The sequence below is a fragment of the Crassostrea angulata genome, chromosome 2 (assembly GCF_025612915.1).
Source record: "Crassostrea angulata isolate pt1a10 chromosome 2, ASM2561291v2, whole genome shotgun sequence".
In the NCBI taxonomy this organism is placed as follows: domain Eukaryota; kingdom Metazoa; phylum Mollusca; class Bivalvia; order Ostreida; family Ostreidae; genus Magallana; species Magallana angulata.
The window spans coordinates 54,152,909-54,169,471 of record NC_069112.1 but is presented as its reverse complement, the minus strand read 5'-3'; the positions used below and the strand labels follow the sequence as shown (position 1 = coordinate 54,169,471).

Below are 16,563 nucleotides of genomic sequence, written 5' to 3'. Positions count from 1 at the left end.
GGACCGGTAGGTACACTTCTATTTTTTTTTTATTTCAATGGCAAAGCGATTTTCTTAAATTTTGCCCTTTTTGCTGTGTCAAAATATTTGTTTCTAGAGTTTGGAAGGGGGGGGGGGGGGCTTTACTTTGTTAAGCATTCTTGATTTCCTCAAGGTTGATCTCTCTCTCTCTCTCTCTCTCTTTCTCTCTCTCTCTCTCTCTCTCTCTCTCTCTCTCTCTCTCTCTCTCTCTCTCTCTCTCTCTCTCTCTCTCTCAACATAAACATGTTCAATCCCTCTACATCCATCTCCCGTCATCTCCTTCCCTCTTTCTAAGTGAATGATAAAACTTTAAAAAATACTTACTGGTTTAAAAGGTGCCTGCCACGTTTTAGACTTTAACACATCCTCACTGAAATCGTCGCGATCATTCAAAGTGTCATATCGTCATAATAAAAACAAATCTAAATGTACAATGAATCAGCGCAAAACTGTCCTGAGAACATCTTGACTATAGCTGTGTAACATATATACACTGTAAGAGACTAAAAAGATCGAACATTTATGCATTATTGATAACTAGCTAGACCATCTGTGGTACTACACACATATTATAACATCTCCTTCTTCACAGCTTTTATCCATGTATGTTGTTAATCAATAATCAAGAATGCCTCATCAAATGATCCTACAGATAGGTAACATACACGTTTATTTTGAATGCCGAGACCCTTTCATCTTCGGAGAATCGTGTCCATGTCCTATAGATGTTTTATTTAATGATCACACAACATGGCGTGTGTTCATTTTAATTTATACTTAAAGAGATCAAGCAATTTTAACACGAATATCGAATATACATACATGACTATCATATACGATAACATTAACTTTTATAAACAATTATCACATGATGCGCAGATCTATAGTGAGATCATGCGGGAGAGTGCCCCCCCCCTCCCCCTCCCGGTTATTTAAACATACATTAATTTTAAAAGATCAAGTAGCAACATTGCCTAGAATAGGTCTCGTAAGAATGCATTTATAATTTTCAAGCTAGCAAAATTACAACTGTTTGATATGTTAACATGCAAAATGTTTTCCGGAAAAATTCGGGTTGAGCGAAATTTTACCGGAAAGAGTAACTTTACTCAAACCATTTTAGCAATTTCCTTTCAAAATCTTTTTCCGGTTTGAGTGAACGCTCCCGGCACGTTTTTGATTCTGAAAAATACCACAAAAAAGCATGTCACAGGCTCCAAAGCAAACTCAGGTTTGTTTCATACTCAACACTTTGTACTTTATCTTATTTTTTGCAGTTTGACTAATGCTATCATGTTTTAAAACAACTTTGTAGTCAAAATTCATCATAGTTAACGTGACACCCTCTTTCATCTCTTTATATGTACTTTCCTTTTGTAGCAAGGAGGAGACAAAGATAAGGAAAAGAAGAAGAAGGAAACGATTTTAGACCTTGCGAAATACCTCGACAAGACGATCAGAGTGAAGTTTAGTGGTGGAAGAGAAGGTTGGTACTCGCCTGATTATGTTTCCACTGAGCAGTTTACAGTGGATGCTTTCTTTTGATCAGAAGACAGAAGTATTTTCCTTCTAAGTTTTTTTTTCTTGGCAGCCATGTTAAAGACCAAGCCTGTAAATTTTTCTCTTTGAACAATCAATTTCAAATAAATTGGACAGAAATATAAGGGGAATGGGGCATAAGTTCGTTATGGATTTACGTCAACTTGATATTTTGTCTCACTCCGCAGCACAGTTAAGGCTGTCAATAAACTCCGTTCAGACAAAAAGTACGGGAAATGTGCATTATGACATCACAGTATATTACAAACCTCGAAAGTACTTATTAATCTATTTATTAGTAAAATTAACTTATACTAATCTTTTAATTAAAAACAACAAATGCTATTACTTACAATTTTGATGTCCATTATATCGTACACACTGAAAAATAAGCGAGATGTCGTTCTCGCTGTACTACAAAATATGACGTCATATGCTTCAAAATGACGCATTAAGTTAAATCATTGAAGGCTATCGTGCAGTTTTATAGCGAAGAAAAATAAATGTCATACATTAACGGAAAAGTATAAATGAATATTTTGTTTAAAATTATTTTTAGTAGAATGCTACCTATATAGTCTTATTTTCATTTTGTTAAAAGTATGCATCGGATAAAGAAGCCACCTCGGTTTTGTATAAAATATCATATATCTAAAATCTGAGTACCTAAATAAATCACTTAATTGCAAGGGCATACACTTACCTGATCCCGACAAACTTTTACATGTGAATTTGAAATATGCTATGTAACTTAAAAACTACTACGATCCTTGTAAAATCTTACAAATTAATTTTTTTTTAATGAAATTAACCCTGTGACCTTAAAAATTATTCAACATATGCATTATAAATTACGGTTTCTACTAAGTAAACAAATATTCTTCTCTTAAAAAGTTCGCACCGTTTTTCAAAATCTACGATATAACATCAAATTATTTCATAATTCAGTTGTGAATTTTGACATGATTATGCCCTTGCAATATTGAATTTTTTAAATGACCTCAAAACCACAAATACATCTGCTTGTACCATGCGACTGCCATATCACGTGACCACTATGAACATAAAATATTGTACTGTTATATATATATTTTAGAAATATATTGCATTTGAGTGACTATTATTGATTTTAAAAAGGACATGCCAGTTTAACTAAAGTATACGTGTTTTCATCACAAAAATTTGCCCATATTTTTATTGGCCGCCTTAACTGTACTGCGTCCTTGACCAAATATTAATAGTAAAACTTGCTTGCCACAGTTAAAATTGTTATTCTTGCAAGTCTTGGGAGCCTCAGTTTTACAGCTAAAACTTTTTTTAAATGAATAAAATTTGCATTTTTTACACTTAAATTTTGATTATTTGACGATTATATGGCTTGTATATTTTTCCTAATTAGCTTTTGGAGGTTTGATGCAGTAGAGTTGATGTCAAGCTTTTTAGGGAACTCGTTTGTTCATAAAGTACAAAAAATGGTGACTTTAATTTATTTCAAAATGGAAACAAGAAACAAGTAACAATTTAATCAGATTTTTCTTCAGATAATGCTATTGATGAGAGCATTGAACAAACTGATGTTCAAGCTCTTATGGAGATGTACAGACATTTTAAAACAAAAAAATTGAGCTACATTAATTTAATAAGAAAACAACAGTTTTTGAGACCTTTATGTTCAAAGTCAAATATTTTCCACCTCAGATAAAAATGAAAATTGATGTCACTCAGTAAAATTCCATTAAAAAACAAATCTTTGTAGTCAACGGTACATATAGTGTGGGTCAGGAAAGTGAAAACAAACTAGTATTTTTTACTTAGGCGTAAGATTTTAACTAAAGAACAAGTTAACTTGTGTGATTTTTTTTTTCCATGGACCTTTTCTTGTAAATAAAATAACTTCATGGTGGTAAAGATAAAGAATGTTTTTTTAAAATTTAATCATGATAATCAGAAACACACAAAAATTTAATTTCAAAAGAAGCAAATCTCAGTAATCAATCTTGAATTTATTTAATTTAGAGTAATCTGAATGTTATAATTTATAGTATTCTAAGCCTGTTCATTTATTTTTGACAGCTGCTGGTGTGTTAAAGGGTTATGACCCTTTGTTGAATCTGGTACTGGATGACACAACAGAATACCTCAGGGGTGAGTACATAACCATTGATTTTGTCACTTGCAATTTGTTTGGCTTAAATTGTGTTTATATCGATTAACAGCTCACATTTCGACTTATGTGAAAAAAAAACAACTTAATATTTCTTTTTACTTGTAGACAATTTATTGTCTGGTTATGATAAAAACAAACCCAAATAATATGAAAAATGGTCTTACCTGCTACATTGAATGGTCGTCAATGGTCTTATCAAGAATTTCTTACTCGTGAATAACAAAGTTAAACTTTAATGACTTGCCTTAATTTAAACATAAGATCTCTCTCTCTCTCTCTCTCTCTCTCTCTCTCTCTCTCTCTCTCTCTGGGTCTCTCTTTCTCTCTCACATATATTTGAATTGTTTATACAATAATTATGCTCTATCTTTGGTTTTCTTTAAGAATTGCCTACAAACATAAAAAACCCATAAAACCATAAATGGAAACTTTGATACCTTGTACAAACTCTCAAATTCAGCAGAATATTAAATACACTAATTGATCAAAATTCACAACTTGACATTTGTTCTCCATTTAAATCTATTTCACTTCTTGCCTAATCTTAAGATCTAGATGATCTATACCAAAGTTTGGTGATAAAAAAAAAAATAATTTTGGTACTTCCCCTGTTTTTCTAAATTTGGATCAAATTATTGTGCATGTATCGTATTACATTTGCATGTGTATTCTTTGTTATTATCGATATTTTTTTCCTCAGATCAGAATAGTCCTTGTAAAAATGTACGAACTGAGACTGAAAACTTAGATTGTGATTTTAAGAATTTTACATGAGATTTGACTGTTTCCAGGCCCCCGGGCTATTCAACTTAGACAAGCTCATGTTTGATCTCAGTCTCACTTTTACCAATGGAACATATAGTTGTAAAGTGAGACTGAGATCAAGTGTGAGCTCCTCTAAGTTTTATGGCCCCAGAGCCAGATCCAGACAACAAGTGTAAATGGACAAAGGAGCAATAAATTCTGGGATTTGTTGAATAGAATTTCTGTCCTCTTTTTTTTGTTCCATATAAACTGACAGAGAATCAATGAAATTAGGGATTTTGTTGGTTACAAGTTTTCAATTTTATCAGATCCACTGGACCCACATAATCTAATTAAGGACCAGGACTTCTGGAATTTGTTGCTTCAAATTCTATCTTCTAAATCTTTTTTTTCCAGATCCAGACGATCCATACAAACTGACTGAGGACACAAGAACTCTGGGATTGGTTGTATGTAGAGGAACCTCTGTAGTTCTTATCTGTCCAGCCGACGGAATGGAAGCCATTGCCAACCCTTTCGTTCAACAAGAGTGATGGGAAAGTGAAAGTAAAAGGAGTTCAAGGACAAGTTGTTTTCAGTTTTGTACAATCTTGGCAGCAAACGTTGAGATGATGACATCGTGAAAAATTACTTTGAAGTGTTAATATTGTCATCAAACACTTGTCATAAAGTTAACTTTTCTTTCATTCTATGCTGTTGGGAGACATACATGTACAGTAAGAAAAAGGTTATTTTGTCAGGTTATTTTTTTTTTCATTTTTTCAAGACACAGCATAAAAGAGTAAAAGGTTTTCAGATCACACAGTGATAAAATCGGTTTCTATATGAAGGCCAAATACACGCGCCCAAATTATTCACTATTTTTTTTTTTGTCCATCAATGTAACACTTTACATTATGACTGTGTAATTTGTATGAATTTAGTTGGTGCGCATTGTCTCTTCTTATCTATACTCATTGTTTTCACAGTGCTTTACGTATGTTGAAAAAAGTACAGGCAAAAGATAATTCTCACAAAATCAACAAACAGATAGTACTAATGTTACATTGATGTTACATATATGTCATCTTTTCTTGGTTTCCACACCCGTCAAGTTGGGACTATTTGATTTTGAGGTGGTATGGGACATTTGTCAATATTAATGTTAATTAAAGTACATTATTATTTAAGTACTTTCTCCGGTTTAGAATTTTCAAATTTTACAATATTGCACTAAACAAAATGTTTTAAGATTTTTTGAAAAGGTTAAAAATTTTAAAATGCCCAGGGGGAATCGAACTCATGACTTTCAGATTCGTAGTGAAACCTCTAACCCACTGTGCTTATCTGTTAGGTGACAATTATGGGAAAAGAAACTATTTGTAAAATTACACATGGTTTTGTTGTTTATTTTCGATGAATAGTACGTCACAACGTGAAAGTGTCCCATACCACCTTAATAACTTGGTACATGTACTATGAAGGTTTCTAATTTGAAGGGAAATATATATTTATTAAAATTATTTTAGCAATGGGTCATTTTGGTCATTATATGGCACAATAGATTTGATGGCACACGAGACAACATTTAGCAGCTGATCAATTAACAAAAAAGTTAAAATGTCTGCTTGTTAACAGGAAAGACCTTGTTTTCTTGCAACCAACTATTGTTTTGAGCAAATGTTTGTTTGTTGGAGGTATAACACATGTAATATACCTTTTTCTCCTCTCTTAGCTCATTAGGTTCCTAGAACACGTTTATTTTATGTCATAAATTGGACAATTATAACTGTATTTTAGGGGAAAATATAATTGTAAAGCATATTAAATTAAATGTGGAAACTAAATTTAGTTGTCTTTGATTGTCTGTGGTGATGTAACTATCACTTTTCATCGATAGGTATTCAAGAACTTTGTTATATTAACACTCTATCAAACTTTTCAGTGTTTTCTCGCACAAACAACAACATGCCTAATCAAGATGGAAAAATGGGAGAGGTGGTCCATTGTGGCAGTAATGAGGTAGAATACGACTTAAATGTTGTTGAATACCTTTCAACCAAATCGATATTCCTTTATCTCCCATTTAAAAAAGGGTTATTTTAATTTTTAAAAATCCTTTTAAAATTGAACTTATAAAATTTTGCTATATTCTTAAAGGTGTTAGAGAGAAATTTTAATCATGTATAAATATTAAAATAATGAACTACATGTGTTAAGAATGCGAAACAAAATTTGCCATTTTTTTCACGTACCAATATTTGTTGTACTGTATTTCATTTCGACGTAATAAATAAAACAAGATCCATTTTATTTCCCTTTTTACTTTTGTCAGTAAATAAGACAGTGTTCATAAAAAGAAAATTCCATTGAACAAAACTAAAAAATGAAAATTAAAAATATACTAGTATATATAAACAAAAAACATATATGCAGCACATTACTGGATTTTTCTGCGGGGTACTAGTATTTTCAAAATGTTCAGATATTGAGTAATCACCCTACCCCTAAAAATAATTCCTATAAAACTATCTCGTTAACATTATCAAAGTTATCTGATCATAAATCCTATATTGAAATTAACATAATTATCTGTACCTGCAATAAAATCCAGTTGAATTTCCGATAATTGAAAGTAATAAAGTTTTATTATTCAAAATTGAAATTAAAAAAAGAAACCAAACATGCACAGCTATGTATTGAACAAAAACATTATAGACAATTTATTTATTTTAAAGGGTACCTGCAGTGCCGGTCAATTTTTGATATAATGAAGATCTATGTATAAAAACATTATCCTGAAAATTTTACAGCGATCGCATAAGTAGTTTTCGAGATATTTGGCTGCAGGTACCCTTTAACAATTATTTCGACAAACTTCAGATATTTAATGTAAGAACATAAAAAAAGTCAAGTCTACATAGTATGAGCATTATGAATTTAATATATTAACTCAAGATAAAATACCCAGTTCAACAAATAGAGTTGAATTTATAATAATCTGTACATGAAACGAAAACAATGAAATAAAAAAATATTGCTATAACTATTAGCAAGTAGAACAAAAATATAAAAATGGTGAATCTGTAAAAAAAAAAAACCCACATCAAATGAGAACATTGTTATAATAAAAACGTTTATAGTTTGTTAAAAATTGTTTGGATATCATCGAGTAATACCCCCCCCCCCCCCCTATACACCCCCTAAAAATAATTCCTATAAAACTATTTCGTTAACATCATCCAAGTTATCTGATCATAAATCATGTATTGAAATTAACATAAATATATTTGTACCGGCATTAAAATCCAGTTGAATTTCTGATTATTAAAAGAAACAATATTTAGTCTACATAACATGATCATTATAAATTTAATGTTAAATGTACATACATGTACATCAACGTAAGAAAAATACCCAGTGCAAGAAATAGAGTTGATTTTAAAATAATCTGTACATGAAACAAAAACAAAATTTTATTGAAATAAAAAAAAAATGACTATAACAATTGGCAAGTAGAACAAAAATGTAAAAATAGTGAATCTGTAGAAAAAAAACCTTCCAATGAGAATATCATTATAATAAAAACGTTTATAGCTTGACAAAAAATTGATCTATAATTTGAATACAAAGTCGGAAGTGTGTATAAATTTCCATTGCATATTCATTGCATTGATGACTTTTGGTAGCTCAGATATCATACATAATGAACAACTGATTTATCATTATCATACATAATACTGCGGTATGAGATCCGTGCCCCCACCCACCTCACCTCCATTACTTTGTTAAAATGGAAGTAAGAGACTACAACACCTAAATACTGACATCATGATGGCGTGTTTCCAATTTTTTATGTCTTTCTACACAATTTAGCATTTAAAAAAATGCTTTATCATTGCTTCTCTTAAACAATTATCATTATTACTCAATTCTTTACAAATCTTCACCTTTCTACATTGAAATTAAATGAGAAATATGATATATCCTTTCCTAAATAACGGTGAAATTGTAAATTTTAACAAAAAAAAAAATGCGTTTGAATTTGAAAATTAATTTTAACTATACTGACACTTTCATTATTTTAAATATTTTTTTTCAACATCTTTTTTATTATTTATATTTTGAAAAAAAAAATAAAGTTATATGGAAGTATAGAGATACATGTACATTTGGTAGCGGCTGCTTCCATCTTAAAATCTTTTTCGTGGTTTAAGGGGGGACATACTGTTATATTGAAATGTACCTCCCCGGGTACAATATATGCTGCTATAGTGACATATCTCTTATTGGTTACAATATATGCTTTCCGATTCATTTTGGTTGTAGTCCAAAACAGTACGGTATATCATCTCGTATTCCTCCTGTGAAAGGGAAAAAAATATAATAAGAAGTGAAAAGGGAAACGAATTTGGGAAATACTAGACGTCACATGCATATTGATATGCTAGAATCAAATTCTTAGTAAGCTACGATTGTGGATAATTTTGAAAAACTATCAAGGTATAGATGTTTGAAAAGAATGTATATTGATTTGAAAATAATATATACGTTAAAATGCAAAATATGATGTTTCCAAATCATTGATTTGTACCATTTATAAGAAAGCCAAATGATTACATTACTGTAATACTTTGTAATTTTTTTTTCATTTAATTCTTGTAATAACACACCCGATCCCTTTTCTAATATACAGAGAGTATTATATTATCGGACGTTCTAGTATCCTCGTTGTCACCCACACGTAAATCAAACGTCCACCTTCTCTGACTATCAATTCTGTAGCATTTTTCTCCCCTTTCTCAGAAAAACGTTCATTGACTTAAAAAAGTTTGGAGCCCCCATCTGCCACATACCAATCCTTGGCTTGGAAATTTGGATTATACATTCCCCCTTCCCAAGCACAATTTATTTATTCCCTTACAAAACAAGACTAGTCCTTCTTACTTTCTTTCTGATCACACCAATCACTGACGTTCAAATCTGGAGTAATCTCCCCCAAACGACAACCTTCCCCCAGGAGAAGTTATTATTCACTTTACAAAACACACATTTACCCGACTTACAAGGTGGAGAAACATAATCATTTTTCCTTTCCCAAACCCACCCATTTGACTTTTAAACTGATAAAAAAAATGTTGCAACATACCCTCTCTTACCCATTCCAAATACATGTTGGACACCTTTTGAAAGAAAACTTACAAATTTGGCACAAAACTCCGGTCGTCTGATCTGCAGCTGTCTGACGGCGGTGAATACGTCCACTCTGTCATCCATGTTCATCTGTTGGATGACGTTATGGACGGCGACAAACAATCCGCAAAGGGAGGCACCGTCACTGGTAATGAAAAGAAAACTTATGAGAGAGATAGAGAGAGAGAGAGAAAGTGTGTCATCATCTTATGATATGTGAAATGTTTTAGAATTAACACAATCCTAATTTGCCTGGGCTAAAAGAAAACATCTTTCAAAAATGCCTATTTCGAAAATAAAGGACAATAGATTTCATTAAAAAACTATTTCAGTGAATGCTCCACAGGGATATGGGAATGAAGCAAAAAGAAGTTAGATCTTATCACAATGGCTTTGCATCATGTTTTACCTGCTTAAAATGGTAATTGGGTTTTTGGTTTCTAAATTAAGAACTGCCGAAACAAGACTCCGAAGCTGGGACGTGTCAACAGAGGACTTTCCTGAACAATGTATTTCAGCATCTGGTTCAATAACCGTCACAGTATGATCTTCATCCTTAAAAATTGTAAGAATCATGACTGTCTTTTCATTTTGAATATTTTGTTCATTACTGTTAATAAATAGATATTTATCACTGTCATTGATGAAACAAAAGAATTTGAAAAAAAAATCTTATTACAATTTTGCTTTTACACTCAAATTGCTAAAATAAATGGACATTAAATACGCTCTTCATACATACTCCCTCTTTATGTATTTGGATCACGTGAGAGGTGATATCAGTATGTGATTTTGATTGATGAGTAACAGAGTATGGTGGAATCCTCAGGGAAGAAGATACTGCAGGGAACCATGCATGACTCTAAAACAAAAACAAAAATTAAAGAAATAAGCCACGTGTCACATTTTATGCACTTATGATCTTTTGTTTTTTTGATGGGAGCAATACATAAAAAAAAAAAATACGAAATTTCAAAAAAAAAAAAAACAAAAACAAAAAAACCCAGTGGCTTTAATACCATGAAAATGACATTTATTAGTACATGTTTATCTATTTCAATTTTCATCTAAACATTTACACATCTGTGAATGCAACAAAAAAAAGTGAAAACCAACAAATAAAATAATATAAACCATGTTATGTAGTTTTGTAGAATTTAACCTCATTGAAAAGAGTTTAAATCGCAGGAGTATGCTTTTTAAAACATAACTTTACATAGCTATAAAATATACCGATTCTATGTATCGCAGTGGTTGCAGAGAAACGACTGTATCTGATTCATGGTCATTTAGCAAGCGCAAAAGGTCTACAGCGTCCTCTGGTGCTGGATATTTCGTCACAATAAAACCCTGTGAGTTGGTAAATGACTACAAGCAGAGTTCATGGTAATGTCAGTGAAGCAATCAAGGTACATGAACAACAATATGTAAACTATAGTTTTATAAATTTGACTTTTGACATTAACACTCAACCACAGATAAAAAGAACAAATATGCTATTTTCTACTGGTAAAATGACAAAATTACTAAACCCGGATGAGAATGTTTTTAAAAAATAAAAGTAACAGATGTAATTCTGATAAGAATGTTTTGAACACTTTACCGACACGGTAATAGCATTGATGTAACTGCCTCGTTTTGGAATACCAGTGGACAGATGCAGACTGTATTTGTCAACTGTAAATGAACAAATTACACGAAACAATTGGTTCATCAATCTACATGAAAACACGAACATTAACAATTAGAAGGGAATCTTAAACCATTTTTCATCTGAACAATGACAACGTTGCAGTTTCATGATTATTAATAAAACTTAGTACCTTATCTGAGAAACTCGTACTTACGAGGCAGAATTTCACCACCCTGCTTGTCTGCTATAGAATTCATGGCAAATTTGTAGTCATCCTTTGTATAATTTGGCCGAATTTTTGACAGAAGCTGAAAAGTAATTGAAGATGAATATAACTACAATATCATCACATAAGGTACAATCGTTACAACATTCTCTTTACATGGTATTTTAGTACTAAAACCTCCATTTGATGTTTACAAAATCCATTTACAAAGAATTTTTTAATGCTTCCCTTCAAACACCACACTTAATCTTGCGATAGATCTAAAACTGTATGATACAATTTTACGCATTATTTGTTATTACTGTTTTTTTTTTAATTTATGAACACTGTTAGCGTTAGCGAATTCATGAAATTTCTATAACTAATTTTCAGAAGTTTAAACTGTCAAAGATGCATGTAACTGAACTTAGATAGGATAAGTTGATTTTATTTTGGTCATCAATATATTTACAGAATAGAAAAGAGTTAATCAAGCATGAACAGGTGTCAACTGTGTTCAATTCTGTATTGTTCTGTTTGAGAACAACTCAAAGCATTGCTCATGCAACTGGGATTATTTGTTTAACATTATTTCAATCATATTATTTGTTTATGAATCCTATTAATTTAAAACTAGACTTCATTTAACATGACGGGTAAACAAAGTATAGTTTTGAACATAGTTTGCATCATACAAGTGTCTAACAAACCTGGAATTCTTTGCGAGCTGGATTTTGATTGGCTGGAATATTCGTTCCCGCTTTATTTGCTTTACTAGAAAATTCCGCCATACTGTCCGCCTTAATGGGTGCTTTAAAAATTTCGTTTAAAGCAAGAAAAATAGTGATGTATTGTTCCTGAATAAAAAGAAATGTATATACATCAGTGTAGTCAGTGTAACAACCCTTCATTAGTTATATGAGTATATTAATCAGTATCTTTCACTAGGCGGGGACTAACACTAACCTCTGTTCAGTTGTTTTGAAACATTTCAAGAAATCTGTGTATTTTGTTTAGTAAATCAATAACATTTGATCATAAAGGACTATATTGGAATTCGCTGCAGGACTGTAGCTCCCGGTCTGAAAAAATTCGGATGGACGACCTGGAAGCTACAGTGCATCCCATAGTAAAAAACTGCAATTTACGGCGCACAAAAAAGTGCGCTAGGTTTTGACTGATTAATCTCATTCTCGATCACATTCTGTACTAATATTTAATCCCAAAAAATTCCTCGGACAATTTACTAAAGATATTGTCACTTCACTTGCCTCTGATATTCTTTTAAACAACATCCCCAGCCCTGTAAATTAAAGTGGTGCAAGTTTGTTTACATTTAAAAATGGCGACTCTCGATCTCGACGTAAATTAACATACTTCATTTTCAGAGGTCGGTTATCATGTTTAAGAGAAAGTCTGAGGCAAGTAAAGTGACGATAGGAGTAGTAAATTTGCTGAAGAATTTAATGGTTCTAATTATTTTTACAGAATTTGTGTGAAAATAAGGTTAATAAGTCCAAAACTAGCGCAATTTTTTGTGCGCCGTAAATTGCAGTTTTTTACTATGGGAGGCACTGTAGCTCCCAGGTCGTCCATCCGAATTTTTTCAGACCGGGAGCTACAGTCCTGCAGCTATATTGGAATATGTTATAAATTATCATTTGCGTACAACACTGAAAATAAGTACTTGAATTTATCACGTGCTCAAACAGATAGAAACAATTTTTTTTTTACATTTAGCACATTTTTGTATCTGATTCTCCGTCTTCTACATGTATATTTAATAACCTCCGTCTCCCCTACTTCTACATGTACATGCATACTTAATTACCTTAACAGACAATTTCATTAACAAATCAAATCTGATACGAAACAATGAGTTTGAGATGAAACTTAAAAAATACAACAAAATGCAGTACCCCTAAAAAATATCTAAGATACAATTTAACTTGATTAAATTCCAGACTTACGTATGTTTGCACCATAGAAACTCTGTTCTGTCTCATTTTCGCTACAAATTCAGCCACGTTTACTATTCCCTTTCCCTTGCCCATCTGAAACAGGGCGTCCAAAGCAATGTAGGTCCCCGTTCGTCCTACACCAGCGCTAAGTAAAAAAAGTATATTAAAAAGGGCAAAAGCAAGTAGCAGTCCGCTTATGGATTATTCATAATCATATATATCGTTGATACTTATGATTTATAACGTCAAGCATTACAAACCAAAGCACTGCCATTCAGTCAACTGAATGTTAATTAGAAGGTCTAAAAAGTTGACTAAATTACATTATTCCTATGTCATTCAGTCACTGTTTAGCTACATTTCAGTCAAACCTATATTTGACTAAATGGCAGAGCTTCACCCTGTGTATATAGTTTACATACCTTACATAGTGATCCAAAGGCTATGGATATTTTTTATTTAAATTTTACCATAGGAATTACATGTTACATGAATTTTCCAGTGGCCAGTGGCAGATACCCCCCCCCCCCCCCACCGGCCTCAACTAAGTTTGCGCATGTTTATTTGAAAGAAAGCCTTGTTGGTTTTTAGTAATAGTTTTGTTTACCTGCAATGTACGGTTGTGGGACCTTGACTATTGTTGGCTGATGTATTCATGACGTGGCTATGGAATGATAGCAAACCCAGCGGCTCTGGAACTCCGTGATCCGGCCAGGCAGTGTAGTGATATTGTGTTACTACACGTGTGTTCTTAAGCTTAAGAGTATACTCACATTTAAGTCAATATATTGTCTTTAATTAAATAGATTCATACTGCAATCATCTCATTGGTTAAAAAAACCCTAAAACAATGAACTATTGAAACAAAACGAGGAACGTATTGGAAAAATTTAATGTAACTTCATTATTGTTGTTTATCATTATTTTCTTAAACAGTAAAAGATGCAATGAAGCCATTATGATTCTCAATACTGTTTATGAGAAAATGCAAATAACATAGGAGAAGTCTGGTGTTATCTTTATGTTTGAAACTGAGTGCTTTTGGAAAATGTTACCAAGATGAAACCCCCAGCCTCCTTATAAAAAGAAATCCATGTAAAAACGAGCAAACATTTAAAGTAAAAAAAAAATAAAAATGAGGAAAAATCATGAATATATACTTCTTTGTTGTACACGGAGAGTTGGCGGGTAGTGTAAAATGCATATTCCTTCTCCTCCAAGAGCGTAACCAGCACTGGTCCATACGTCGCTGGCTTGTCTTTGTCGGGCCAATACTTAATGCATTTGAGCTGAAAAGTAAAATAAGATATGTAATGTTTATGAAATTTGGAGTTGTTTAGCAATATATCCCTAAATGGGGAATACAATGAAAGGGTAATAAATACACACACGCAAAACAAAAACTGCTAATCAAGTTTTATTCGCGTGCGAGAAATTTTTGCGAGATTTGCGAGAGCCTCTTCGTCGCGAATATTTCTCGCCGCGAACTAGTCTTTGACGTATGGGTGTTATATCAAAACGAGTGTGGATAAAGAAAGGTCACAAAAAATAATCGTCGCGAACCAGTTTATCGACGGCAAATCGCGAAATATAGTCGTCACGAATAAAAGCTGGTTTACAGTAATAATGGTTGATCGTAAACACACACTCTTTTAAAACATAAACAATATACAAATACAACAATATAACACATACCCATGATCACCGATAAATAAATTAAAGAAAAGAATATCATAATTCTATAGTTAATTTGATTAAACAAAGGACTCTAACATCCCTTATGAAGTGGTATCAAAACTTTTAATTAACTTTTCCTTTCCGTTAACGCCTAGTCCCTTTTTTAGCTGTATATCAGACTTTTAGATGTGTTCCCAACCATAAAATGTGTCACACTCTCCGCATTGTTTTTGTATGGATGCGCCGCAAATAAACGAACCTTTTCACCCTCTTTGAGGTTTGTCACCATGACGATGGTAGTCACACGTTCTTGCCAGATCATACGCCAAAAGTCCCCAAGTGTGTTTGGTTTCGGTCCTTTAAAACAAGAACAATACTAATACCGATTTAAACCATGAAACAGCAATTCTAAAATTGTTTCATATTGTTTTTAAGATGTTTTCATCTAGTTACATGTAAAATGTTTTAATTGTCATTCATGGATTGATATTCTTAAGAATTTACAACAAAAAGGCAATATAATCTGTATGTATAATACATTGTAACAAAGAACACAATATACTTTTTGAAACTTATATTATAATGTGCGTTTCATAGATTATGTAAGGACATCATATACTAGCACTTAGAACCCTAACGTTTTAAAACACATATAGCCTTTTCGTATAAAAGAGTATAAGATTTTTTTTTCAGTTTTATATCCATATATAAGTACTCTATTTATTTCTGTTCTACATGATTAATCCGACATACACATTAAAATTGCGGAAAATGAAAATGCAAAATAAATGCACTTTGACGAAATCAAGACGATTTATATAAAACAATTGCCGAAATTTACTACACATTGCTCTTACTTTTGCCTACTTTCATAGAACTCCTCCAAAGTTTTTTTTAGTATAAATTACCTTGAGCAGCGATGTATTCCTTTTTCCGATTTGGACCCTAAAAGGAAATCAAAAGTACAATGTAAAAAAAAACCCCCAAAAACGCAGTACACGTTTGGGAACCGTGCTTGTTTTCAGAGCAGAGATTTTTGTTCACAGCCATTACACGCAGTTTTAATTTTTAAAAATATAAAGTATTGGCGAGGGCTTGCAATGTAGAATACACAGCGATATACATTTTTTGTAGAAAATACAGAATAATTCCTGTGAAATATTTATAACCGTTCATAGGTTCTGTAACCGATAGTACAAAACCAAGAGATTGGTGAACTACTTTTATAAACATATACATATTGTTTAAATCTGTTAAACACAATTGTTTATAATTGAAAACAAGTTCATTTTATGGCTATTTGTGTCAAAGATGATCTACATTTATTTAAGAACTGCATTTCAGGGTCGTTTAATAAACACAAGCTTAAAATACAAGTACCCAGCGTAAAATCATAATAAAGTTAAATAAAGTCTAAAAAAAC

General features: G+C 32.0%; 2 protein-coding genes across 2 annotated transcripts in view; one reads left to right on the top strand and one right to left on the bottom strand.

Moving 5' to 3' along the window:
• Positions 1-1,161: 1,161 nt before the first annotated feature.
• Positions 1,162-6,784, top strand: LOC128170560 (U6 snRNA-associated Sm-like protein LSm7). Its single transcript, XM_052836346.1, has 4 exons — positions 1,162-1,252; positions 1,402-1,507; positions 3,634-3,705; positions 4,889-6,784. Exons 1-4 carry the CDS (start codon positions 1,226-1,228, stop codon positions 5,023-5,025), a joined length of 342 nt encoding a protein of 113 aa, XP_052692306.1. The 5' UTR covers positions 1,162-1,225; the 3' UTR covers positions 5,026-6,784.
• The window catches only part of LOC128174503 (uncharacterized), a 38,727-nt gene continuing 28,939 nt past the window's right edge, over positions 6,776-16,563 (bottom strand). Inside the window, exons 30-42 of the mRNA XM_052840044.1 lie at positions 16,049-16,085; positions 15,400-15,497; positions 14,624-14,752; positions 14,071-14,219; positions 13,473-13,608; positions 12,213-12,359; positions 11,512-11,605; positions 11,268-11,341; positions 10,898-11,032; positions 10,407-10,526; positions 10,074-10,219; positions 9,674-9,809; positions 6,776-8,835 (exon numbers count right to left, since the gene is read on the bottom strand). Coding sequence (XP_052696004.1) covers positions 8,758-8,835; positions 9,674-9,809; positions 10,074-10,219; positions 10,407-10,526; positions 10,898-11,032; positions 11,268-11,341; positions 11,512-11,605; positions 12,213-12,359; positions 13,473-13,608; positions 14,071-14,219; positions 14,624-14,752; positions 15,400-15,497; positions 16,049-16,085 — 1,479 coding nt within the window. The 3' untranslated portion in view covers positions 6,776-8,757. The remainder of the gene's footprint in view (positions 8,836-9,673; positions 9,810-10,073; positions 10,220-10,406; positions 10,527-10,897; positions 11,033-11,267; positions 11,342-11,511; positions 11,606-12,212; positions 12,360-13,472; positions 13,609-14,070; positions 14,220-14,623; positions 14,753-15,399; positions 15,498-16,048; positions 16,086-16,563) is intronic.

Bases quoted from the DNA above. Each gene is read 5' to 3' on its own strand.
- LOC128170560 (XM_052836346.1), top strand. From the start codon at position 1,226: ATGTCACAGGCTCCAAAGCAAACTCAG. The intron at 1,253-1,401 runs GTTTGTTTCATA...TTCCTTTTGTAG, and splicing joins AGGCTCCAAAGCAAACTCAG to CAAGGAGGAGACAAAGATAA. The intron at 3,706-4,888 runs GTGAGTACATAA...TTTTTTTTCCAG, and splicing joins CACAACAGAATACCTCAGGG to ATCCAGACGATCCATACAAA.